Source organism: Biomphalaria glabrata, chromosome 1 (genome assembly GCF_947242115.1).
Source record: "Biomphalaria glabrata chromosome 1, xgBioGlab47.1, whole genome shotgun sequence".
Lineage (NCBI taxonomy): Eukaryota > Metazoa > Mollusca > Gastropoda > Planorbidae > Biomphalaria > Biomphalaria glabrata.
This window is the reverse complement of record NC_074711.1, coordinates 15,558,031-15,585,687: the sequence shown is the minus strand read 5'-3', so window position 1 is coordinate 15,585,687 and position 27,657 is coordinate 15,558,031. Positions and strand designations below refer to the sequence as shown.

Sequence of the window (27,657 nt, the reverse complement as noted above, 5' to 3'; positions counted from 1 at the left end):
GAAAACTAACCACTCTGCAGATTGTAAGTAGCTGATTAACATGCATAACTTGATTGAAAGAAGTATACATGTAGGCAGTAATTATCTTTTCTTTTGAAGTAACTTATTTCATATTTCATAGTTACCTGCGGAACTTTGCACGAGTTCAAAGTTCTGCTAAATTTAATATCAACATCATCACGAAATAGCTTTGGATCAGACCTGAAAAAAAAATAATTTTATTTCAATAATATAGCTTTGGATCAGACCTGAAAAAAAAATAATTTTATTTCAATAATATTCATATAAATTGTTAAAATATGCTTTAAACCAAAACTTAATTTACATTAGTATTTAGGTTTACTGACTATTTTAATGATGTTACATCCTAATGATAAGCTAATCTATTTTTTTTAAGAGTAAAAGATTTAATTAGTAATATCTATCACGATAATAAAAAAAAAAAATAAAAACATCAATTTCATTTATCACAAGAAACAAATAAATATTAAAAATAATATTATTTACATTCAATATTTTGAATTTTAATGCAATTAATAATATTTGGCACACTGGATATATAATTGTTTCAATAGTTTTTTTTTATATTTTTAGATATATTTAAAAGTCTATAAAAGAGTTGTTTGAAGTTATCCTTGCAACTGGGTCACACAAAAATGGACAAATTATCCAGCATCCAATAGACATACAATTGTATCAACAAACATCCAGTGATTTTGTTGTTTCCAATGAATGAGCTAAGAAACAGACAAAATGATGTGAAACTATTTTCAAAACACTGGAGAGGTCATTGCTTCCTTGGCATGAAAAGCAAAAATAAAATTGAAAGAAAAATACAAAATTTCATGATGAAATAAATATTTACGTGTATATAAAATAACAAAATAGAAGTATTTCAACTGATAATATAGATCTAGCAGACATAATAGAAGTATTTCAACTGATAATACAGATCTAGCAGACATCTTGTGCATTAACATCAGGTTTAGTGCAATTGGTAGGTAAGTATTGAAAATTGAATCTAAGTCTTTGTTTTTAATCAAACATTTGCATTTAAAACTTTGTATGTACATATTTGTTAGATTAGAAATTGATCAGCACTTGGTATGCCTTATTGTGTAAACAGTTGCACCTATCCATTATATATTTAAAAATGACAAAATACAATCAAATCGAAAAACATTCAGCAGAGATCTGTGATAACTTTCCTACATAACTAATACATTTTGTGTTCGCAAATTGCATTTTTTTGTTCTCTTACTTTGTCCTTAGTAAATACAATCATTTTTAGCTTTTGAAAACATTTTATTTTTTTCTTTATTAATCACAAGTATTATATAGCCTTTGAGAAAGCAATCTCAAGTTTAGGCACCTCCTAACAATGTTCTCTAAAGCTCATTAACTGTTTTGATATTGTAAAAACTGATCAATATATGGCTACACAATGAGGTGAGAATGTTTATGTTTTATTGTAAGCAGCTATTCCCAACAAAAAGTCATGCAATATCATTTCAATTCAAACTAAAGCTAATCCTTGGCAATCAGATGTACTTGAAAGATACATAAAGGAACTATTTTCTAACATATTTTGTATGATGACTTTGCATTAGATTAATAATATTTATTCAAAATTTATTGTACTGTAAAATGAATGCTAGGATAATTATAGGCCTACAGAATATATGTTTTTATATCCTTGAAGAAAAACAAAAAGGCACTACCATTTATTTTTAAAAAAGTAAATAAAAAAAATATAAAAAACTGGTGGAATTTGATAGCAATTTCAGGGAAATGAAAATTTTCTCTTAACAAAAATATAAATTCAAGTAGTCCAGAAAGTTTAAATAAACAATGTGTTAATTATACATGATTTCAAAAAAATGATATTTACAGAAATATTAGTCTATGTTTGTGGAAAACATCAAAATGTGCTATATCTAATTTATAAAGATATTAAATAGGATAAGGGACTGTAGAGAAACCTGTAGATAGCAAACAGAAATCTAACTTTAAACAAACAAACAGTCCAAAGAGTTTCTATGTTTGAAAAGATTTTGTTTTGAGTGAAAAGAGGGCTAGAGGCTGAGTGGTAAAGTGCTTGACTTCTGAACCTAAGGGTCTTGGATTTGAATCCTGGTTAAAACTGGGATTTTAATTTCAGGGTGCCCCTGAGTTTATTCAGCTCTAACGGATACCTGACATTAGTTTGGGAAAAATAAAGGAAGTTGGTATAAATGCGCTCTACATCACCAGGCCCATAGATTGAAGGTTTGAAAAGGGAACTTTCTTTTTTTTTACTTTTACAAAGAAGTATTGTAACTTCTATTTTTAATCTAATGAACATTGAAATATGAATTCTTGTTGCCAACCAGAAACTAAGACATAACCAAATAAATATTTGTATTACTTTTGACCTAATCTTCCAATCTGAAAATATCTGTAACACTTTCAAGATAGTTGAGACTGCTTCAATTAAACAGTTGCTAATAATACCTCCCACACCCCCACCAGGACAAGTAGATGACTATTGGAACATAATTTGTTTGCATCAGTTCATTATAATACTGCTATCTGAATGACATTGAAGTGTAGATTTTATCAAATATTTTATCACTGGGCTCAATTTAATTTTTTTTTCTGCTTTAAAAGTTTTGGTGAATTTTAAGGTCTGGCAAGTATGATAGAGTATAGAGCGTTTTGCAAAACAAATAAAACAAAATAAAATAAATATGTTGCAACTAGCTTTAGAATATAACATGTTGGCTAAGAAAACAAAGACAACTATAATAACGCATGCATATATAGGGTCACTTTATTGAAATTGAGATTGAAGAACAAAATTTTGTATTGAATAATGAGCATCTGCTTAGACTTAAGAAATCATAAACAATTCCAATTGTCAGAAGAACAAGCTGAGCACACCAAACTTACCATATCTGTGTACTGTGAATATATCTGTGACACAATAATGTAGACAACTTAAGTTTTCTATCCTGGACAAGACCAATCAAGTCAAACTCTGACCCAACTGTTTCTATCTTCCTCCCATAAAATAAATATATGTCCTAATCAAGATGTTTGTTGAGATCCTTGATTGTCTACAAATTCCTTACATTTGATATAAATAGTAACTAGTTAAGTCATTTGTATGCATAGTCAAAAGGCAAATTACGGATGGAATGAAGTAGGTGCCAAATGTTCCACCGAAAATTGACTATCATATTGAGGTTATTAGTAAGAATTGCTTTACATTTGTGTTTCAATTTTCCCATTTCAACATAAAGCATTGCAATGTTGGTATTATATTTTTTTATTACACAAATTTAATCATTTTAAGAAGTAATTTAGTTTGATTCAACTTTTTTTTAATTTAATGGCTGATATAACTACCTGTAGCTTATTTTTTTTTTTTTTAAACCATTCTCAATGATTCTGAGACAATGTTGAGAATTAAAGAATAGTACAGTGAAGTAAGGAAAAAGAAAAGAAAACCAAAGTAAAGAGATGTAAAGAGAAGTAAGAAGTAAAGAACAGTAAAGCAAAATAAGGAATAAGAGAAGGAAAAGAAAGTAAAGAGAAGTAGAGAGAAGTAGAGACAAAATAGGCAAAACAAATAGAAGGTAAACAAAAACAGCAATTTCTGATCAAGACATTTAAAAGTCAATATTTTACTTCACTTTGTTTTATTTGTATTTAGTGTAAGCTATTAGGGTTATGCAAGGTATGTAGATTTACAATACTAGTGCCACTACAAGTTTACAATAGTCTAATTGTGATGTACTCCAGCCAATTTGCTAACACACCAAGAAACAACAAATTGTAGCAGTGTCAAGTCAGCACAAGTTAGAGTAAAAAGGAAACATTTATGTTTAGACCACTGTACAAAGGGAAACAAAGAGGCCATGAATAACTAAGCTTCTTCGTGGGTTAAAAGTTACTGTATGACCCAAGCATCCACTAATCAATAAGATCTACTTTTAAGCTTTGGTAACAAGACACAATGAAAATGTCACAAACTGACCTGACAGACTGGGGCATCGTCACAGAAGATGATTCGCTCATCGAGCTGTTCAGCAAGTCACTGTAGTGCAAATTTTCAATGCACTGAAAGATAAAACAAATGCAGTAACATGATTTGTATGTTCACTGTAACATTTAAATGAATATTTTACAGTTTAGGTTTGGTCTAATTTTAAATGATTCTTTATCTAGTTAGCTCTGTAACATTTACAGAATGTATGTCCTTATGTATTAACTTGAAATATCATTAGCAAAAAGAACAATAGAATAAACTGATTTTTAAAAAAATGTGTACGTTATTTAATTCACTTTGCTGTAAATGTACATATGTACAAAACCATGTCATACAAGCTCTGCAAAGTTCAGACTGCAATGAATATGGTATAACTAAAAACATCATTAAGTATAACTGTCATATTTGATGGCCTTCTAGAAGCAAACATTTTAGGATACAACTTAGTTTTTGAAGATGTGACCAAATTATGGGCTAGATATCACTGTTTTTGAAGATGTGACCAAATTGTGGGCTAAATATCACTGTTTTTGAAGATGTGACCAAATTATGGGCTAAATATCACTGTTTTTGAAGATGTGACCAAATTGTGGGCTAAATATCACTGTTTTTGAAGATGTGACTAAATTATGGGCTAAATATCACTGTTTTTGAAGATGTGACCAAATTATGGGCTAAATATCACTGTTTTTGAAGATGTGACCAAATTATGGGCTAAATATCACTGTTTTTGAAGATGTGACCAAATTATGGGCTAAATATCACTGTTTTTGAAGATGTGACCAAATTATGGGCTAAATATCACTGTTTTTGAAGATGTGATCAAATTATGGGCTAAATATCATTGTTGATGTCTTGTTAAGTGACATTATTTTTAAGTTTTAACATTTAACAAGGTATTTTTTAAATTCAAAATGTACTAAAGCAACACAAAATTTTATTTCTTTTTATGTAATAATTCTTTTGAGTTTATTGTCAAAATTATATAGATAATCCTTTTATATGAAATCATCACAAATTATATATAAAAAAATTGTTACTGAAACTTCTCTAACCTGACTTATGTCACTGCACCAAGCTGCCTTTTCATGGAGAGTACTGGCCACTAATGTAATGGTCACTGGGGGCCCACTCTTGGAATCAACAATCAATCTAAAATCAAGGCCATTGTAGTCTGCCTTGGACTCTTTCTCACTCAGGCCTTGCAAAGGAAGAAGATTAGCTGCAGAAGTCTGACTTCCAAGGCTTAGGTTAGAATCTAATGAAGATGCTGAAATCAAGTTGTTTGTTAGTTAGTGAAGAGTGAAATAGGAATGCACTCAACTGATCATTTTATTACAAATAAAATAGTTCAATGTTCATTGTAACTGAAGAGATTAAACATGCACACAGATATGTGAAACAAATGTCACAGCTAGTTTTCACAATAATACTATAGTATAAACAACATTTTGTAGCAGCTGTAACTATTGCAAGTGGATTAGACACCAATTAGATTGGAAGCATTGATATGGGTCACAACAAGGCTATCTCAGCAACAGTTAAACACCACAGTACCAACATTTTATTCAAACAATTGTAGGCTTCCTTAAACCTATTTTAACTCTTTTTTTGTAAGTGTATTGAATGAAGAATCATGATAATTTCTATTGCTATATATCATAAGACAATACACTTAGATCATACATACATTTGTAAATACAAACAGTGGAGTGATAACATAATATTTGCATATTCGCTATTTACATTTTTTTTTCTTTCTTTCTTTTTTTTTTAACCATAATGTTGCAGATTATAGACATTTAAATCTATAATATTTCTATTCTTGTGAAGTATATTCTCAAAGTGTTACCTAAAATTATGCATGTTTTTTTTTTAATAATTAATATTATGTGTGATATCTTATTACTTTAGACTGATTTCCTAATATATAAAAAAATTAAAATGCAAATAAAACTTTATGCAACTAAAAGATGCTACAAATTATTCAAAAAGAAAACTCTATATTGAGATTTCAGTCAGACCTATGTGTTTCTTTAAAAAACAAATAACTAAATATTTTTAAACAGAAAAAAAGGTTTAAAAACCAAGGATGCCAATAAAGTTAAAGAGAGCTCAAGCGCTATGAGTCATCTGAACATATACAATTAAAAATATAAACTAAGCTCTAGGTCTCTGTTCGAGATTTAGGCTCAAAGTCTATTTTTGAACTATAACTAAAAAATGGTAGTAAAGGAGAGGACATCAGGATTCTCAAAGGCTTTGGAAACACACAAAATGTTAAATACATTTAGATGTTCATCTAATTACTTTTGTTCTTGATCATTTCATATTAGGATGTCAATTTGTTCTATAAATTCGAAAACAAATAGTTGAAAAAGTTATTGTTTGAATACATTTTATTTCTCAAGCAAGCCAGACAGCTTGTGAAATAGTTTTAAAAAAAAACAACTTAAACTTTTAAACAATGTCAATGTATTAATTCATTCCCCAAATTATAAAATCAATTAGAAAAAGCTTCTAATGCTAAATATTAACCCAGATTCAACCTAATCTTTCATTAAATTCTGCCACAAAAAATTAGAACAAGATAATTTATGATTGCTAATAAAAATTTGTAGCAGTATGAAAAATAATTTCTTAGGATGACAACACCAAACGTGTAAAATACAAAAATAACTTCCACTTGATAATCTTTTTACTTTTCTAGGAGCATATTCAAATGCCAACTACTTTTTAGGTATCTAACAAATTGTCTGCTTGCACACAATGACCACTACTACATCAGATTTAGGACGAGCATGTCTCTAGACATAAGAACTAAGCTGACAATGACTCATATACTGAGTACCTAGGTCCAGCAACTGAGAGCTTTTCAAGATCCAGGAGTAGGTGCCAATGTTATCCAGAGAAGCTGGAACTGAAATGTGAAGTGTTCAAACTTCTAGGTCTGTGTCATACAAACTAGAGTGCATTCAATAAACACACACTGGTTCTTCACATAAGAAAAAAATAGCTTTCTTGCTGCTTGAAATTTATAATAATAATAATAATAATAATAATGATAATAAGCGTTGTCTTCAAGTCTGAAACTTTGTCAACACATTAATACATTTGGAGACTGCCTAGGATAAAAAAAAAAGAAATTTACTATTAAGAAAACAGTGTTAAAGTCTTTTATCTTAATATTAATTATAATTTGAGTGTCTAGACTGTTTTAAAACAAAGTCACCTATACATTCAAATAGGCAACATTTTGTCTGACTAATGACTCCTATACATAAAGGTAGACGTTTTTTTCTTCCAATTAACAATATTTATAGCCAAAATAATCAAACAAGTGTAAAAATAATCAAACACTTAACTAGTTTAATTATGGCACTTTGAACCTATTTTTTGTTTTCATCTACGTACTAGCCAGTAAAAGAACAAATGTATTTCTTATGACAAATGAACCGTTGCATGTAAACAGATTTAAAGAACATTTCCATTTTTTGTTTGTAACAAATTATTAAGTGGGTTGTAAGTTATTATGTTTTAAGTTATTTTATAAGTATATATAGGTTGATGTGTCTAATTATGAATATTAATTGTGTTTATATATGTAGTAAATTATGTATGTAACTAATCAGTCCTGAATTATGAAGCTCATTATTACTTATGTATACAGGTTTTATTTGATTATGTATGTAGAAAATGTAGATTATTAGTCATTATGAATGAAGAATATTAGTAATTGTGTATTTAGATTATAATGGACATGTACGCATGTTATTTGTCATTATGTTTGCAAATTATTTGCAATTATTTTAGCAGGTTATTTGTGATTATGTATGTAGGTTATTTATAATTATGTTTGCAGGTTATTTGTAATTATGATTGTAAGGTTATTTATAATTATGCATTCAAGTTTCCTTGTGATTATGTGTGGTTCCATATATTGGCTGTGTACCTTGTGATAAATGATTTAAAGCTGCTACTAGAACAAAACCTCTATCAGTGGTTGAGCTCAATGATGGTCATTGAAAAGATGACAAATCCTTACAAGGATGAACTATTTCATGCTAATGATTAATATTTGAAGGCTGTGCTTGCTAGGGGATAGTGGCAGCTGGAAAATTGGTGCAATAAATTTGAAATCCATAGGAAAATTATCACCAAAGACTACTATAGAATACAAGAGTAACTTTATCGACCCTGTAGCTGTATCAGGTGTGACAAAATGAGCAGGTCAAAGATGGGTTTGTTTAGCCAATTTAAATGCTTATTATTCAAGCTCGAAGACAATGCCTTATGTACATGTACTTTATATATATATATATATATACATTTTTTTTTCAATAAGTATTTGGTCAAATTTGAAGTGTGTCAATTTCAAAACGGGATCTAAAAAAGAAAAATGTTCTTTTCTTATAAATGACATCAAAAGAGAAGAAAAGACTCTTACATAATAACAAAACAACAATGATGGTGAGTGTTCATTTTGACTAGCAAACTTTGTCTATTAGACATCAACATATTTTCTAATGTTTCAGTAAGGACATACAATATACACAGTTGTTTTTTTCTACATGTATGAGTCTACAAAAATAATATATAAATCTAAATTCTTCTAAATCCTCTTTGAGCTTAAAGTTTAACTGATGTTTTTGAAGTGTGATTAGACAAACAGTTTTATCAACCACAGAATTCATTAAAAATTTTGAAAAAAATAATTGAGATAACTAGAAATGCACATCATTTTATATATAAAGTTGAAACTGAAAGCCATATATACGGTCAAATAGTTACAATTGAATAAAAGGGTTTTACAGGAAAGAAATGAGATTTAAAAAAAGGGTAAGACTGTATTTACTTACTTTCTTCATCAAAAAAGAATATATCCGAGTTGGGATCTTCTATTAGTGTGCAGTCCAACAATACAATTTTTCCAATGTGCTTAAAAAAATATAACAAATTCTGATCAGTTATATTTTAATTTATGCAAAAAACATGAACATTCTGAAAATATAAAAATCATGTAATTTAAAATTAAAGTCTGTAGTTTTATTGTATTTCTGAGTCAGCAATAATTTCTTTCACACAATTTTTATCTAGTGTTCCATACCATGGCTGCATTAAACTTATTAGCATGCCTTCACATCATGGACATCAACAGGTTGTATTTTTTTAGAATGAACAGTCTTTTGCTTAAATTTTTCAGTAGAATATTTTTCAATACTAATTTTAATTTACATTAATGATTTACCTAATTGCATTATTTCAGGAACAAAAGTCAGATTATTTGCAGACAACTGCATAATATATAGAGCATAAAAACAACACAAGATACTTACCCAAAAAATTACAGAAATGGTAATCAAATTAGAGCATGTCTTTCCAGGCGGAAAAATGCCAGTTAATTGAGTAACAAAAAATTTAAACCAAATAAATTCCACTTATCTTATTCCTTGTAAACCAGTGACAGACTAAAAACGCAAAATACCTAGATGTTATAATAAATGAAAAACTATATGGAATCCCCATATTGTTGAAACTATTAAAAAAATCAAACAAAGCATTAGGGTTTATTAAAAGAAATTTCTACAAATCAAATAATGAATAGAATATGCATCCTCTGACACCCCTCAACTCAAGAAAACATATGGCAACTAGAACAGATACAAAATAGAGCAGTGAGATTCATAACAAATGAATATTCACGTTTAATTACAGTAACACCTTTAGTAAAATCACTAACTTTAGAAACCCTTCAAGATAGAAGACTTAAAAGTTAAGTAGCAATTATACATAAAACATTAAACCATCTTCAAATATAAAAACAAAATCTATTAAAATACTCAGAAAGACACAAAGATAAAGGTACATTCCTTGTTCAATATTCTAGGGCAAATTTGTCCAAATGCTTCTTGTTAGTAAAATGTTTTGTAAAATGTTTTACATAATTCGGATGTTCCTTCAGAGTTGAAGATAGTTTACTTCCTAGTCCAAACCTCCCGCAAGACGACGGGGGATGGGAGCGGGCAGGGTTTGAACCCTCGACCGTCGATAAATCCAAACGACAGTCCAGCATGCAAACCACACAACCAAGCAGCCATCCTTCTTCCCTAGTGCTATTATGGATCATGGAATGGGTTGCTTGGGTCATCCAGGAAAACCAATGACTTGGCAAAATTTAAGTCAATTGTAAATATGCTTAACTTGATTGACCTAGAAACACGCGCAGGGCATAATCATCTTCTTTGTACAAGTAACGTCTGTATTTCATAAGATAAGATGCTGAAGTTAAAAGCTATGCTTCTACTGTTAATAAAAGCTAATTTAGTTTGGTTTGAAAACAAGTATGTTCCTGTTTTATTCAAGTTCTGTATTTAGATAATTAATACACCTACACTTGTTTAGTTGTACCAGTTGTTTGGAGCTACAACCCAATGACTAAGTAGTCAACACTGATCACTGTAGAAAATATCAAATTATGTTTGTAAGGCAAAGTCAAAGGTTATCTTAACAAGCTAATAGTACCTAATTCCTACAGAAAGGTTTAGATTTTATATTGAAAAGGGAAGTTTTATCGTCGAAATCATCTGCTGGGGGGTTTTAAAGTAAAAAATCTCTGATACTAATTCAAAACCCCCTTATCTACTCTCATAGAATTTGGTGACTGTAGTTTGCTTTAGAATAATATTGAAAAGATGTTTTCAACATCAAAACTCTGTATGAGGATTTAAAACTCAAAACCATCTGGAGGAGCTTTAAACTTTAAAAAAAAGCCCTCTGGAGGAGGGGGGTTTAAACTCAAAACCCCCTTTGGCTTGGCTATGCTCATAGAATTTCGAGTGTGTAATTTGCTTTTTTTTATATTGAAGAGGTATTTTTGAGCTCCAAAACCCGCTGGAGGGGGGTTTAAACTCAAAACACCCTTTGGCTATGCTCATAGAATTTTGAGTGTGTAATTTGCTTTTTTTTTATTAAAGAGATGGTTTTTAGCTGCAAACCCAGCTGAAAAGGATTTTAAACACAAAACCCTTCTTGGCTACGCTCATAGAATCTGGCGACTGATGTATCAATAGTCTTATCTCGAAGAGGGGAATTTATCGTAAATTTCTGAGGGGGGTTTAAAATCACCCCCCCCCCCCTTAGCTATGCTCTTGGAATTTGGGAATCGTCGTTTACCTTATTTTTTATATTTTTTTTTATAGAAGAGAGGGATTTAACTGCAAAACCCCCTGGTAGGGGGTTTTAAACTTAAAACCCCCTTGGCTGCGCTGGGGCAAGTGATGGTTTAGTATTTAAATCTCTCCTAAAATAAACAAAGTCAAAGCAAAAAATCAGTCACTATATTCTGCCCCCCCCCCCCGCCTGGGGGGATTATACTTCGGAAAGGGGGTGGTGGTGGTTTGAACCCCAACCCATATCCCTGGCTACGCTCATGACACTGATGTGTATTCATTAGAATTTGTTTAAATATCTTGTCTTATAAAGTTATAGGCGTGACTTCAAAAGAGAAGTAACAACATTTCAACAAAGTAAAACAAATAAGCCTAAGCATGCATCTATAGTTACATTTTTTCTTGACAAGGAAGTATTTGAAGTAGCTCTCTAGGTTTTGAAGAACTAGTCTAGACTAAACAATCACCGACTGCCGAAACTGGGAGAACTACAAATCACTGTTTATTTATATCGTCCAAGCTGGCCACTGGCACAGCCAAGTGAGTGTTGACTGCTAAGAATGGCCTCAATCAATAGCTTGATGCTATGCTATTATGACACAGACGTCAATAAGTGATAGGGCCTAGACCTGATCAGAAAATAGTTCAAACCAGAAATGTGATGGGGTTAATGAAGTCGAGCACTATTTAGACTTGTTCATTAGCACTATGTTCTACTACTAATAATAATGTCGTGCATGATAACTATAAGATTTGATTTATATTTACCACTTCTGGCAAAAATAATTTTGGTTCAAGATCCAGACACTTTGAGAACATAACATATTTTTTAAAAAGGGATTAGAACGCAAAGTAATCGAAATGTTTTTTGAACAGTTTGATTTTAATAATCTTGAATATAGTGAAGCAAGTTTGTCTGAACTCAATGAGGGGAGCGAGTTCCAAACCTTTGGTCCAGTACTAAAACTGCCCACAAACGTTAAGTTTTGAGAGTAAAAACGCTGCACAGCTACAGGCCTAAGTCAGTGGAGTGCAAGGCTCAAGGTGAGACATATGAAGGATCAGCACATACATTAGAATGACATTTTATTATTGTAACTGCATTGATGAACTGATGACCAACGCTTATGTATAGAACAGCTCAAACTAAGAAAAACAAGAGCGTGTCTAAATAATCTAATCTAAGTACTGGCCTAAACTAATTCTAGAGTCTATTCTTTTCCTCCAAGTCCAGTGACGTAAGTCTAGGCCTAGACAAACGTCTATTTTTGCGAAGATCATAGCTAAACTAAAATGAAGAGTCTAAAGAATGAAAACTAAATATTTAGTGGAGAAATAAACTGTATAAGTTAATGTCGTTTTAACAAATACCTTTACAGAATATTCAAACAAAATTGTTTCTAATGATCTCCGTACCTTGAACGTGAATGTAATGTCATGAATGAAGCCTGGACAAATGTAGAGCATCTTTGAAGCAGACGGCAAAACGTTCTTAAAGACATTTGATCAATCAACCAGTCCATAATTTACTTTGACATTATTTCTCATCACATAAAACTATAGATTTATTATTTTGCATTAATGCCAATAATTCTAAGCTCACAACTTTGTGACGCCTATGATTATTCTAAACCACTTCTAGCCGTACTAGATGGACATCTTTCCAGTTTACGTTTTCGGTGCAAAGTTCAAGGCTAGGGTTCAATGGATACCAAAGACTAGACGTCTCTATTATGAGCACGATACAGGCGATAGTGAAATCGAATTTCATAATAACATTTTTAGCATTTGTGATGTAAACGTGACGGACTGACTGACCGACAGGCAGACTTCCCAAAACCAATAGCGGCTTTTTCCTCACGGAGGCCGATAAAAACATAATTGTATTACTATCAAACTGTTTAAGTAATTGATTATTGGTTTTAAGATGAGGAAACACCTGTTTTCAGTGTTGCAATAATTCTCAATAGGAAAGATTGTCAAGTGAATACAGAAAATCAAAGTTAAATCACTTAAATCTCTCTTAAATTTCTAATACTAACTATGACAACTAGTTTTAGATGTAGCTACAGTAAGAATGTTGACGAAAACCTTCAATTGACGACGTGAAACAAGCAAGACATTCCTGGACATCAATTTTACATAAATATGGTTTTACATTGCTTTTATCTCACTAGGTAACATATAGCTCCATACAACGGAGGAAAATAGATGCGTCCAAATGAATCACTTGTTTCGGTATTTTCGCGAGTCCGGACAGAATCTGGTGTGGCTAAACAAGCTGATACTCGAGCGACAGAGCTTGCCACAGTTCGTGCATGTGAATGCATCGTTTTTTTAGGGCTATCTGCTAGGGCAGCTTTCATTCTCTTTCTTTTGTCTGAAGCAGCTTCCTATCTTTTACTCTAGCCGAGGATCGTACCAACACGCACAGTCTGCCTCCATGCTGTCCCATCTTGTTTCCGATTGCCACCCACATACTTTCACTGATGCCTGAAGTCCTCAGATCTCGCTTACTGACTATGTAAGTTAATCTATAAGCCCGCGTACTAAGCATGATACAGACTCAGAAGGTCCATGTGGCTGAACTAACAATGCTTAGCACTTCAAGTCTACATGTCCTATATATTGGAAGTCAAGGGCAGCATCATGACAAGAAGAATGATTTGTCCTTGTTGTTCAGAGATGCACTGTCTGTAGCATCATAGCGAATACATTATGTACAGTCTAGATTCGGACAAATTACTCGGCCAAGGATACGATGGCTGCCCCGTGGTGGCTGACATTCAGTATTCGTTCAGGCAAGGATTCGTGAAAAATATCCTAAAGCAGACTTTTTCGCCAGCTTGTCCATCGCGACCAGAAGCTATTCATTAGTAAATTTATTGACAGTTTCCTAGGCAGGGTTAACTTATGTTTCATCGACTGTATGGATATAGGCCTTTTCTCTCTCTCTCTCATTATATATATATATATATATATATATATATATATATATATATATATATATATATATATCTTTTCTACATTCGCGCTATTTTTCTTAAACAGCTCTCTCCCAACTCATAGACCGTAGACCGGAAGACATTTGCCCTCATTATGTGTAAATCTATATCATATGTCATAGGAAGGCACATAATAGGGTTTGATTACATTGACCTACAGCCCTGTGTCGTATCCTCCAATCGAGGTGTGCATACAGTTCTATCGACTAGTCTAGGCAGAGAATGTAGGCGAGTGTACTTGGTTCTAAATCGTGCTCAAATTACATGCTATTCCAAAGACATTCTTGACATTAAGTAAGAACATCCCTTAGACTATTCTTCTTATCTTACACATTACAGACGACGGTCCTTCAAAAAAAAAAAGAAAAGATAATTACATCCTAAGCGTATCCATGTGTTAATTTAGTCATACTTGCCAATTTGAGACTTAAACTACGCTAAGTCATTGGTTTTCGTAATTGATTCCAACCCATTCCAAGCTCTAATGACACTATGGGAAAAGGAGCACTTGTACAAATTAGCCATAGAATAAATCTACATTTTCTTTTGTGCTTTTCTCTTTTATTAGGTTTCGTTTATGTAGGTTATAGATCAGTGTATAATAAAATACCGCTGTAAATGACAGACCTACAAAAGCTTACTAAGTACTTCTATTGTGTGCTTCTATCATTAACTACAATGTTCAATGTTACCAATGAAATACAAATATTGATGTTATATGGGTGGGTAACTCTTTGAATAGAACGAAAATAAAAAGTGTGTTCACCAAACAAAATGAACATTAAAAACAACTTGCGCAACGAAAAACTAAAATGACAAAACCAAAAATAAAATGAATTCATTAAAGTGGCCAAATACAAACACACTTCAATGCTTGGCCACACTGAAATCACGAGCTTGGCCAACATGGCCAACACACCATTGAAGTGTCAACTCATTCTTTCAACTTTGAGTATGAATGTGTGTTGTTGTTTTTCATTCTAACACACAGCACTGTCTAGAGTATTCAATAACAAATCAACGGAAGATAGTTGAGCACGTTTATTGAGTCTATTTGATTTGATTTGTGTGTGTGTGTGTGTGTGTGTTCAGCCAATGAAGTCATGTGCTGAAGTAGATTGGGGTTACTAGGCCTACACATGTGAAAACTAGGCGCGACGGAACAGTCGATCGGCAGACGATAATGCCGCTATTGAACCGAAAAGGACACAGACAACACACACACACACACACACACACATTGAAAGCGGACGAGATTTGTATTTTGTTCATTACCTTAGCTAGATGCAGTCGTCCGTTGGAGGCCCTGGTCGTGAGTAGGATGTGATTTGTGAACAGAAATACTTGACGGACCACTTCCTTTTTGCTTTCCTTGAAGGAGGAACTGAAAGATCCTAAGCGACCTCGGTTTGACTTGCCTTTCTCATTCAGGATCTGAAGCAACGGACCTGCATACAGAATTCAACATGTCAAAAGGGAGCACTAAATAAATGGGGGTTGGGGGGGGGGTGGATGGAGGGACCTCAAGAGACATGCACAGAAGGGATAAGCCTGGTCATTCATTTTGTTACATCCGTAGGAGAGTTTAAATCACATCCTGGAGATTAGTATCCATTCATATATTACAATTTACGTTTACCGAGAGATAAGAGACTTTGAAATAATACAAGAGATAATAAGCCCCCCCCCCCCTCCCCTCTCTCAGCCATCCTTGGATCACTTAACTGTGTGACGCAGGACTATGATGGCGCGCTAGCCTGACTACAAGGGAGATCCAGGCGACTTGCAAGTGCCTTGCTAGTGTTTTCTTTACACTAAGCTATCCTTTCCTCTGAAGCCTAAGCCATAGCATAAAATCAAAACACAAGACACGAAATACACAGCACTGCACACATTAATCCACATTCCATTTTTTTTTCTTTGAAGAAGAAAAATCACAAAAAGGGGACAATCAGACCCCAACACATTAAACTCCTTTTTAAAAAAAAAAGAAGAAAAAAAAATCACATGCTTAGAAGCACTGTGAGCATTCCAGTTATCTCGCCAGACATGTTTAACAAATGATGCACTTGTTAGTTGATAACAGTCGCAAATAAATAAATAACTTACGCACAAGCTACTTAAGGGAAAAAAAATCTTGAGGGCAGAATCCAAACTTAAAAAAAAAAAAAAAAAAAAGAAAAGAAAAAATGTCACAAAAGGCGTAGACGACGTGCCAGCCGGTGACGACCCATTGAGTCTACGTGCTAGCCAGCAGACGATCAGCTAGACACGCCAGCCAGTGACGCCACTGAAAGGCGAGGGACGAATTATTGATGAGTTTGGGTGCTGGTCGCCTAGCTCGTGCGGAGACCTGCTCACCCAGGTTGGAGGCAAGCCGGTGTGTATAGTGAGCACAGCTTGAGACTCGCCGTGTTTAGCCTCTATCAAGCCATGAGGGCAGTTCTATTTTTAACTGTACACTAAAACGAATCAAATATTTAAACGCACAAGTGTTTTCAAGTGTTCACCGAGTCCAGTTTTGATTGCATACTTTTTAGTGTTCAATTTCTGACAAGATCTTTGAAGAGTACACGAGTTCCTTAGAAAATAAAAACATTTGATATAAAATTGGCATAAGTAATGATCAAATAAAAATTGGCTTGATGTAGATCCAAAGATAAAAAGAAACGATGAATCGATGTAGTGTCAAAAAACATTTCAAGAGAAATTTTGATCACTTTAATTGTCTGATACCGCAAGTCCCTAATGACGCGCCTGCATTGTCCAACAGTAAGTGATGAGACCACTACGAAAATGATGAACTTGAGATCTTTGCTTATAAAACACACACATATAAAATCAGCCAGAGATTATCCTGCATATAGGCTCCGTCTACTGGCGTTGCCTAACCCCAACTCTACAATGTTGCATAAGGTTGGACGCTGCTTCAGCACATTAGTTCCTAGCACAGTGTTTCACAAACATTTTACTAGACAGAACACTTCGAACATTCTGAGTGTTTTGCGGAACACTTTGTTTTTTTAGAGAGATCAATTCACGTAAGGCCTTATAAGTTCATTATTTCAGTTGTTCCTGGAACATCTATCCAGGCCTTGCGAGACACTAGGGTTTCACGGAACACAGTTTGGGAAACACTGTTCTAGATTATTTCAAGAGATGGTGAAAACAATTATGTGCCATTGCAGTTCTAACTTTTCAGGAAATAGGTTCATGTGTGACATTAATGTCAGCAAATCGGGAGATAAGGTTTAATATTTATAGCTCATTTAATAAGCACATTTGACTTAAGCCTTACACAGCTTTTAAAGAAAACTCAGCATGACAGACTGATTGGATTGCAGAAAAGAAACTAGATATAGAGCCTTCAAGTCAGGACAGGCAAGTCAACTGAATGGAACCTAATGCAGCTAATTAACAAACAAAGTATAAAAATAGTTTGTTTTTTTAAACAAAGCTTATCGAAGAAAAGAAACTCCACATTTATAACTCTAAATAGTGTATAATTTATTTTCTTTTCTCGATATCAAACAAAATAATTAATTTACTGATTGGTTAACATTTTAATAGATTCATGGTTTGTAAGGTACAATAAATATTTGCGGAAATTTTAAACTTTATTCGAGAATAGATGTGGGAGAAATAACGTGTACAGTTATCTAAGGGACAAAACCCCACACATTTAGCCATATTGCTTGATAATGGAGGATTAATTTCTTTTGTTATATCAAAAAAAAAATTAGTTAATTAGTATTAATGGACTAATTGATTACTTATCTTTTACTAATTCATGTTTTGTAAAGTACAATAAATAATTCTGTAAAGTTTCAACTTGATTCGAGAATGGGTGTGGGAGAAATAACGTGTTCAAAATTTGTACCAGACACACAGCAGAGTGAGTTAATATTAGCTTTGTAAAATAATACAACATTTTGAGTTTGTAAGGTTTATAGGAGATGTTACCACTTCAGGTCAAGTTCAGGTAATCGGTATAATCTGACGTTAGATTACATTTTTAAGCTCCGGTTTACGTTCCATACGCAATAAAGCAAAAAAAAAAAAAAGCGGGGGGCGGAGCCGGTAAATTTTTTTTTCAAGGGGCACAACAAGTTGTAATTTCATTGTGCAGTTATCAATCATGTTTGATTTTCAACGAAGTAAAATGACATTATTACCAAAGTTTAACATTAAACTATTTTAAACGATGACCTTTTTAAATGTATTTTCGCGAGAGGCACCTGTGACATATCGACTCAAAGCTTTTTGAAGAAGACATTTCAAAACGTCTCCGCTAACGTGATTCTTCTCGTCTTTTTTTCTTTTAATGTTAATAATAATAAGGATTGTCTTCGAGTCCGAAGATAAGTGAGGAATGCAGTATTTCCCGTGGCTGCGCATGCCCAGCTGTGACCTACATATTTTGCCAAATCCATGGCAAGCATAACCATTGTCCGCAGGTGGTCGATTTAGATTTTTTTTTTAAAAGTTAGAATGATGGAAATTCTCCCGACTGTTGTACATCGCTATGTTGACAACTTTAGTATAATAAAATACTAAAAAGGTCCGCGGCAATACGTCTGACTTAAAACGCCAAGACGAAGATGATCTTAAGATGATCAGGCCCATTTCACCTCTTTCTTTATTACACTTAACCTGCGACTTTTTGGTTACTAGATAGGAATGCATGTTCTGTGGCCAGAAAAACTTCAGTATCGGTCTGTCCCATTCTTTTTTTTTTTTTACTTTAACCTTTTCATACTGGCGCTCTTCTTACTAGGAGAACCAAAAAAAAACGAGTTCTGAAGCTCAGAAAGCAGCTGAATGCTCGGCTCCGGACCCTGCTCGTACTTCATACCCCTTGGCTGGAAGAATGAAGACCCTGCTACCTATCTAACACCATTTACGAAAAGAACCTTTTCCAGAGTACAAAATACTTTAAAAAGTTATCCAAGAAACAATGAACTAAATGGACTATCTTATTAGAACATTTAATTTGGATTCTAAACAAATTGTAATTATTCATGCATAATGGACCTGAAAATTATACTATAATTATTTCTTTAAAAACGGAGGAGGGGGAGACAGAAGGGCAAATGGTTCCTTCAAAATTAGGAGGTCGGGAGTCGCCAAGGGCAAAAGATTTAGAAACACTGACATAGCTTATCAATATTTCCGTATAATGTTAAAAGAGTACACTGAACAGGCCCCAAAATATAAAAAAATATCAAGAAAAATATTTTTTAAAAAGCTTATATAAGGCGTAGTTGTATCAATTAGCTTGTATCAGCTATGTAATTTAATTTGTAAAAGATCTAGATCAGTGGTTCCCAAACTTTTTTGTCTCGTAGACCCCTTGCCATGTTTTCTACTTTTCGGTAGACCCCCTGCTTAACTTATATTGCATTTTTTTTTTGCAATTTTTTTAAAAACTAATTTCTAAATTTAGTGAGTTGAAGAGTGAAAATGCAATTTAAAGCTACAAATTAAGTATTAAATAATAACAAATTTTTATTGATTAAATTCAAATGAAATGTAAACCAATTAAATTAGCAATTAATATGTATTGCTGGAATCATCTAACACACTGGAAATGTTTCTTTACCCAGGCTTATCATCTGTTCCTACGGATGTCATGTTTCATACATTCTATGAAGAAGACATTCCAACATTAAATATTAATTCATTTATTTGTATTAAGAATCAGTGTAAAAGTTTTCGCAAAGAGTTTCTCGTGTATTTCTTGATCTTTCACGTGTCCGCGTAACCTTTTTTACTAAAGGAGAAGGGTGAAGGTGAGTAACTGGCGCCTTAGCCAGTAGGCTTCAAGCAGGAAGAGCTCATTAGCCACATAGAAGGAAAAATGAATTCAAAACGCTGCTGCCTTGCAACTATACCGAAACATGGGAAAGCTGTAGTGGGTTCATCATCATCATCATTCCTTTGGGTTCCTCATGGAACATAGGGCCTTGACAAAAACACGCCACTCTCCACGGTGTCTTGCTAGTTTTTTTATGGTTTCCCAGTTCTTCCCGGTCCTCTCGGCTTCTTCTACTACACTGCGTCACCATGTTCTTTTTGGTCTTCCTCTGCGTCTTGTTCCCTGGGGGTTCCACTCAAAGGCCTGTCTAGCTCTGTTGCTGGTATCTTTTCTAAGGGTGTGACCAATCCATTTCCACTTCCTCTCTAAGATCTGCACTTCTATATTTTTCTGTCCACTCATCTCCCACAGTTTGGTGTTTTCTACTTTGTCGTACCAGTGTATTTTTAGGATATTTCTCAGGCATCTGTTGATGAAGGTCTGTACTTTTTTATTGTCCCCTCCATAATTCTCCATGTTTCAGAACCATACAGTAGGACAGCCTTGACATTAGAGTTAAAGATTCATAGTTTAGTCTTGTTTGAGATGTGAGGAGATTTCCAGGTTGGTTTTAGCTGTGTAAATGTCTGACGCGCTAGATTTATACGGCGTTTAATGTCTTCATCTGTTCCACCTCATATACTGACTACACTCCCAAGGTATATAAAATTTTCTACTTGGTCTATTGTCTGAGAATCCAGTACGTGGGTTAACCTGAGGAAAAATAAGGAGCTGGCGACCCTTAGGCAGTTTGCAGCACACAGCGCTACACCCTGTCACAGCCTGTGACGCCACTGATCCCAACCTATATATATTTCCTTTGCAAAGAATCACATAAGAAGCTTTTAATTTGATAACTCATGCCACCGATGTGTCATAGAACTGTTGCTTAAAGAAATTATTTTGATAATATCAGATGTAGGTGTGTGTAAAACAGTTTTCACAACTACAACGGCTGGTAAAATCCATGTTTTACCAATAGTGTTTTCCGTATTTTGCTATAAGTTAATAGATATTGTAAGACACTCACAAACCAACATCTTCTCTATATGATGTTGAAGAGAGATTGTGTGGGTCTATTCAGAACTTTATCTTTAAGGGTTAGAAAATTTTTCAAATCTTTATCTATTTTGTCAGGGTGACATTGTCTCAGATGAACCTACAGCGTAATAGTTTCGTATCATTATAAAAAAAAAGTCACTTAGGCAACCGCTTGTTTGACAAGGAAGGAATGAATCCCAGTTTTAAATAACCAACACTGGACAGTGTACATTTCTTGTTGTTAAACATTTGTTACATGTAGACAAAATGAAGCTTTTTAAATACGTATTGAGACTAAATACTACAATTCTTTGGTTTGATTAGCAGGATAAATATTTAAAGGATTTACCAAGGTACACATCATATATTAGTCTACAAAATAATTACATTAAATGAATGTAAAAATTAAAGTCACGATCTGCTTAAATGAAATCTATTACCGTAGACCCCCGTGGACATCTCATAGACCCCCAATTTATTTTTTCACTTTCGTAGACCCCCTGGAAGTCTTCGTAGACCCCTGGGGGTCTATATAGACCACTTTGGGAATCACTGATCTAGATTAACAAGAATAAATTTGTGCGATAAGAAATATTTGTACCAATTGTTTTTGTTTACCGCAATTTTACGCTTTTAGCTTACTCAACATGCTGTCATCCTGTTAATTGTCTCGACCAGGTGAGAAAGGTATGAGGTGAAAGAAAGGGGTAACTGTGTCAATGTTACCGTAATCGTTTTTTTTTTTTGAATGTATTTATTTTTTTTTAAAGTCGAACTCGAGGGCTCAAGCCTCTTCAAGCTAACGTACTAACCACTGTGCTAAGATAGTGCTTATGAAAATAGAAAGTTTTATATTTATCTATTATTAATTTTAAACTTTAAAGCTTTCTCTCTACAGCGTATAAAGGGGACTAATTCAACTTACCACCACATCAGTCAAGTACAATTTCTTTCCCTTGTTAGATACCAAACTAATAATAATTTATTTCCATAAATTATCTAACTAACTGGTAAATTTGTTTTTATTGATTCGTTTTGTCAGGTAAAAGACATAATTGTGCCAAATTTCAACTTGTTCCGAGGGTTGGGTGTGGCAGAAATAACGTATAAAAAATGTTTAAAAGACAGATTGAGTGACTTGATATAAGCTTCATATATCGACAGGAGGCCGCGGGAAATCTGTTATTAAATTATAAAATGGTTTCATTTAATAATTTATACACCTAGAATTAGCGGGGCTCCTATGGAAGTGCGGGGCCCACTGCGGTCGCATAGGTTGCAGTGGCCTAAGGCCGGCCCTGCAAAATAGCGGCGTATGCTACGCTGCCGGTCGACTAACTTTATATAAAAGAAACGAAATAATTTCATTATTATACAGCAGACTTCTTCTCGACGAAGAGACCTATTGGTTCCGTGTAGAAATGAAACTATATAAAGTATATTAAGTACAATTGGTGAGCATGACTTCCAAGCTTGAACCATAAGTGATGATGAGCTCTAAGAAGTCCAACATTATTGCCAGACAAAATCATGCCTATTGAACACACAACCGAACTATTTAATTCGATATTGTTATGTTTTTGGTAATAAATGAGACCACGATGAAACTCTCTTCTATTTATAGATGTAAACGTGAGCAGTTCCCACTAGTCTCCATCAGGTTAGCTCACCCTCTCCCTCTCCACATACACACAGACACTAAGGCTCAATTTAGCTGAACTCGACTACTAAGATGTAGTGGTAGGGCAGGTAGATTACAGAGCAAGACAGAGAAGAGGTCAGAATTGACCGGATCTCATATGACAGGGACTAAAGTTTAGTGGAAAACAATGACGTGACTTTCGCAAAAACATAAAATGTTATGTAAAAGTATAATTAATTTATTACCTTATCTCGAACTAAACAAAAAGGAGATTAAATCTTTCATACTTGTAACAGTCAAGGACTTGTTATTCAATATTGTTGAAGCTAATTACCATGAGAGCTATTGGCATATTTTGGGATAGAATTAGGGAATGTTACACTTAACCAGTGCCGCTGCAGAAAGGGGTGATTTAAAGTTCCATCATATAGTTCCAATTGTGTAGTGGGTCTGGATAACTCCTTGACATACAGTCAAATATCAACAACATCATCTGTTCCTTGAATTTCGTTGTAGGGGTCTATGACAGTTCGCGTAACCAAGACATGCAGTTGTTTTTAGCAGAATATCAAGAGAGAGGCTGGTCCATTCTTTTATGTTATCTATCCAGCTTTTCTTTGGACGGCCCTTTCTTGGCGCTTTCTCCTTGGAGAATGTCTTTTGACAGTGAGTCATGTCTAACAATATGACCAAACCAAGCTCAGCTTTCGTCTCTTCACATTAATGAAGAGTTCTTTTGTTTTGCCAGCCAGAGTGTTGGCTTGTAAAGTCTTCTGTTCCTGGTATCTGATACTTAGCAGTCTTCTGTAGCATTGACTCTCCAAGGCTTGAAGTCTTCTTTTGACCTCAGCGTTCAGTGTCCAACTTTCACAACCATATAGACATACTGAGATGCTGCTCTTCCAGATTTTTCCGTTTGCTTATTGCAGCGGATCTTAAGCTTAAACGGGTTGTAATCTCTTTTATTGATCCTCCATCTCTTGTTATGTTTGACCCTAGGTAAATGAGTCCACTTCTTCTAATGTTTGGCCATTCAACTGTATGCAACACCACGACACAAGCTAGTAGTTTGATGGACTGTCATAAGTCACGGGATAGTTTTTCCCAGAGACGTGAGACTGAAAGTACGTGTGTATGTGGTGAGTTAAGTCTTGTTTTAATTGACATTTCATTTGTTACCAAATACATCTACTTTCAAAACGAATATGTCTGTAAATTGTTAATAAAAGTTTCATTCAATCAAAAGGTTTGTTCAAGTTTATTTTAAAGTTCTACATGTCAAATAGAACACGCCTACATCGGTTTAGTTGTACTAGCTGTTTGGAGCTACAAACCAACGATTGAGAAACAACACCAAAGCAATTTAGATTTGGTAGCCATACACTGGTCTGGACATTCTGAGGAGGACATTCAGTTTGGCCTTGACAATCAATAGCCATAGAGAGCACTAAAAGCATACTACTCACTGACCAGTGGCCTACATTTCTAAAGAGAGTTAACTTGAGAAGAAAGATGCTATAATTTTATGAATTTAAATTAGAAACTTTAGCTAGATGCAGTGACAGAGGATAAGATTGTATTTCTAAAGACGATTTATCATATAAAATATATTGATTAGCAAATACAAAAAAAAAAAAGACCAATCAGCTAACAAGAGACTCGGAAATCAACTAATTTTAAGCAATAACGAGTTTGGTTTTTCAAAAGAAGTTGTAGGTTGCCCCTGTTTGAAATGTTGTGCAGGTCTAAGAGCAGATTTTAATATTTCTGAACGTGAGATTAGATTAGAATAGCGTGTTGTTGTTGTTGTTACTATTCCTGCTATTTGATTACATTTTCTTCATAAGTGAAAGTTGGAAATTGGATGGGTATTCCGAAAACGGCTCTAACGATTTTCCTATAAATTTGACATTTTGTGTATACCTTTGGGAAATAGAATAACTACCTAATAGAAAGAGAGAAAACAGAGAAAACTCTGGTTTAACCGTTATTATTTATCAGAATATAATCAGCTTAAAATAAAATTTGGCTTAGGTTTTTTTTAACACGGATTCAGCGGGAATTACCGCATTCTGCTTTATTGTTTCTTTGTATTCAGTTAAGAGCTGAATAATTACAAAGACGTACACGAATATTTTGCGCACCGTCTTATGACGTTCCAGCTCTCCTGTTTTTGTCGAATCATAAACTGAACTGTTAATAGAACTTGACTGTGCAAAGCTAACTGGAATTAGTTCCAGCGATAATGAAGCCTAACATAAAATAGAATAGGAAATGATAGACCACCAACAGCAAGTACCAAAAATGTCATGCGTGGAAATCAGAAACAAAGAGCTACAAGATCTCAACAACAATCATATCTCCTTTCAAACAAAGTATGCTTGAAACGCATGACTGCCTGCGATCACATGAAGTACAGGACCTGTGAACATTATTTCACGAAGACCTGCGTGTAACGTGCCTGAATAGGGGGAAACGTAAATACCGCGGTGTTGTTTTGTAGGTGATGATAGAGAGTAAACAAAATAAATAAAGTGGAGACGGTTTCTACCATCCAGTCCGTGTACAACTATTCTAGATCAAGGACCTGCTTATTCTTCTAAATAAGGTGTAAACAAAGAATATTCTCATACAATGTGTAGGGCTATGGCTAACTCTTATACTAGTTCTGCTCAAAGTAAAGGCCCAGGGATCGTGCATCAAGTTAATTTAATGAACCTGTATAATAAGTCAGGTCTTGGTTGAATTTAGACTGTGTTGCCAGAGTAGTAGGCCCTATCACTTTTTTTTTTTTTTTTTTTTGGGGGGGGGGGGTCCAATTAAAATTATCAATTCTTTTAGTTAGTTGAATCTTTATACACACACACAAAATGAAATTGACATGTTTTAATTTTTCTAAACTTATCCACAATGACCAAAGAATTTAGGCTATATAAAGACAGTCATTTTTTAGTTTTTAAAAAATAAAAACGAAAAAAAAAGGAAGGTAGAAATTGTGTTGCGTGAAGAAACTAAATAAAAGGGGGAGGGGGGAGCAAAAGAATGGTTTTTGATACAGATGGGATTTGACTATGTGTTTATTTTTTAAAATATCCTAAACAACATGAGTACAACAATTTTGTATATTAAGTTGTTTGTTTTACAAAGAAAAAAAAAAGATTTAGACAACAAACCCAAAGTCTGGATTGATATCCCAATCATTCACAGCCCTGCTTCGGTACCATATTTAACACACAGCACACGCTGCCCGTGGACCCTCACTGAGGACACAATGCAGCAATACGCGAGAAGCCGGATGACGGCTGGTGTTGAGAAAGGGTTAAAAAGGGGAGGATAGCAGACAGAAAGAGAGGGCGAGAACCTGTACATGGCTGTCTCAGATTCGGTATCGATTACTACTCACAGACACGTGCAGTGGGCTGGCGAAAACTAGGTCAATCCCACGCACGTGCTTGAAAATGAATCCCTGCCGTGTTCACCAACACAGGGGACGCAACTCAAACAAAGAAGGAAAAAAAAGGAGGGGGGAATTACAACTATGGTGACAGCTTACTATCAACCCTGTGTGTTTCGTCAGCGCAAAAGAGTGAATGTATCACTCCGCCGTGGACAGATTTTGACTCATTTAAGTTGACTTTTAGAAGTGACGCGCGACAGCGGAATGTGTGAGAACAACAGCTGAGGTCAGGTTTTAACAGAAAAGTAAACATTTAAAAAATAAAAGGTGGGCTGGTGTGAGCTTGGCTCGGACTATTTTATCAATACCTACACGGTGACAACTCTGAAAAGTCTCTGTGTCTACAAGCCATCTTGATTGACTACACAAGTAATTAGAGTTGATGATCAAAAAAGCGGTTTGAAGCGTTCTCTTGTAGATCTTACTTTACAAGCTAGCCCTAATCTTTCTCAAGAAATCATAAAGGTTCTCAGAAGTGTGTGCCCCCCCCCCCCCAAAACAAAATATTTCGAGACAATAGTTTGACCGTCCTGAGATGGCGTGAACTGGTGTAGACATAAGATAGGCAAACGGGGAAAAGAAGCGCCACATCATCAGGACCTTAGTTCCCACACCCATTCAATCACAAACAATCCCTCCTTCAACAAAGACTTGTAATGGATGTTTCGAATTAGAAAACAAACCTGTCATGCAATCATTTGTGATGAGAAAAAAAATCAAGTAGCTTAGGTTTCAATGGATTTAAACCTGAGGCGATCAGTTCAACACTCAATCGCTCTATCACTCGAGCACCAAACTTACGACTGCTTCCATATATGGCATTCTTTAATACGTGGTGATATTTTGCAGCTTCATTTGTAATTTTCCTAAGAGTTGGGATCGAGGCTTGAAAAGGAAACGCAAACGGAAGTTCCTCTCCAAACGGATGTTGCTCTCCGCAGCCCTGCTTGAAAAAGTGTTTTGTCTGAAAGAAACCCAAGTAGATGCAAATTTCGTATCCCAGCATACTTGGGACTGGAGACGAGCGGAAGCCACTGTAGAACCATGGAAACTTCTGCTTTAACCATGAGTTTACAGATAAGATACGACAGTAGGAAACTCTCCAATGCTAAGACACTGATATAAGAACTTAACTGTCAATAGTCAATATATTTCGGAAACCGTGTCACTGGATTAAAGACATGAGCCAGTAGAGACATTATTTTTTAAAAAGCAATACGAATGCACGTCACGTTGGCTTATGTGCAAGTAGTCTCTTTACAATTGGACAGTGGGTTTGTTTGTTTGTATTTTTTTACTACTTCCAGGAGAGAAGTTTTAATATGGTCACTAGACAACCGAATTTCAGAGAAAGCAAAGGTCCGAACAATTCCTTTTGCATACTTATATTCAAAATACTAAAGTGCTTAGTAAGCAATAGGGCCTATGTTTTTATTTGTGGTTTGCAGCGTGA

General features: G+C 34.2%; 1 protein-coding gene across 9 annotated transcripts in view; it reads right to left on the bottom strand.

Annotated features, from left to right (window-relative positions):
- LOC106073399 (ras-specific guanine nucleotide-releasing factor 2-like) overlaps positions 1 to 27,657 on the bottom strand; it is a 189,979-nt gene that overhangs the window by 20,092 nt on the left and 142,230 nt on the right. For 6 of the 9 annotated variants that reach the window (XM_056024538.1, XM_056024471.1, XM_056024509.1 and 3 more), the window contains 7 exons: positions 15,483 to 15,655; positions 8,893 to 8,971; positions 6,885 to 6,953; positions 5,089 to 5,303; positions 4,022 to 4,104; positions 2,932 to 2,955; positions 126 to 201 (listed from right to left, as the gene is read on the bottom strand). In XM_056024538.1, coding sequence (XP_055880513.1) covers positions 126 to 201; positions 2,932 to 2,955; positions 4,022 to 4,104; positions 5,089 to 5,303; positions 6,885 to 6,953; positions 8,893 to 8,971; positions 15,483 to 15,655 — 719 coding nt within the window. The remainder of the gene's footprint in view (positions 1 to 125; positions 202 to 2,931; positions 2,956 to 4,021; positions 4,105 to 5,088; positions 5,304 to 6,884; positions 6,954 to 8,892; positions 8,972 to 15,482; positions 15,656 to 27,657) is intronic. The other 3 variants (XM_056024519.1, XM_056024529.1, XM_056024505.1) reach the window with 2 other exon arrangements.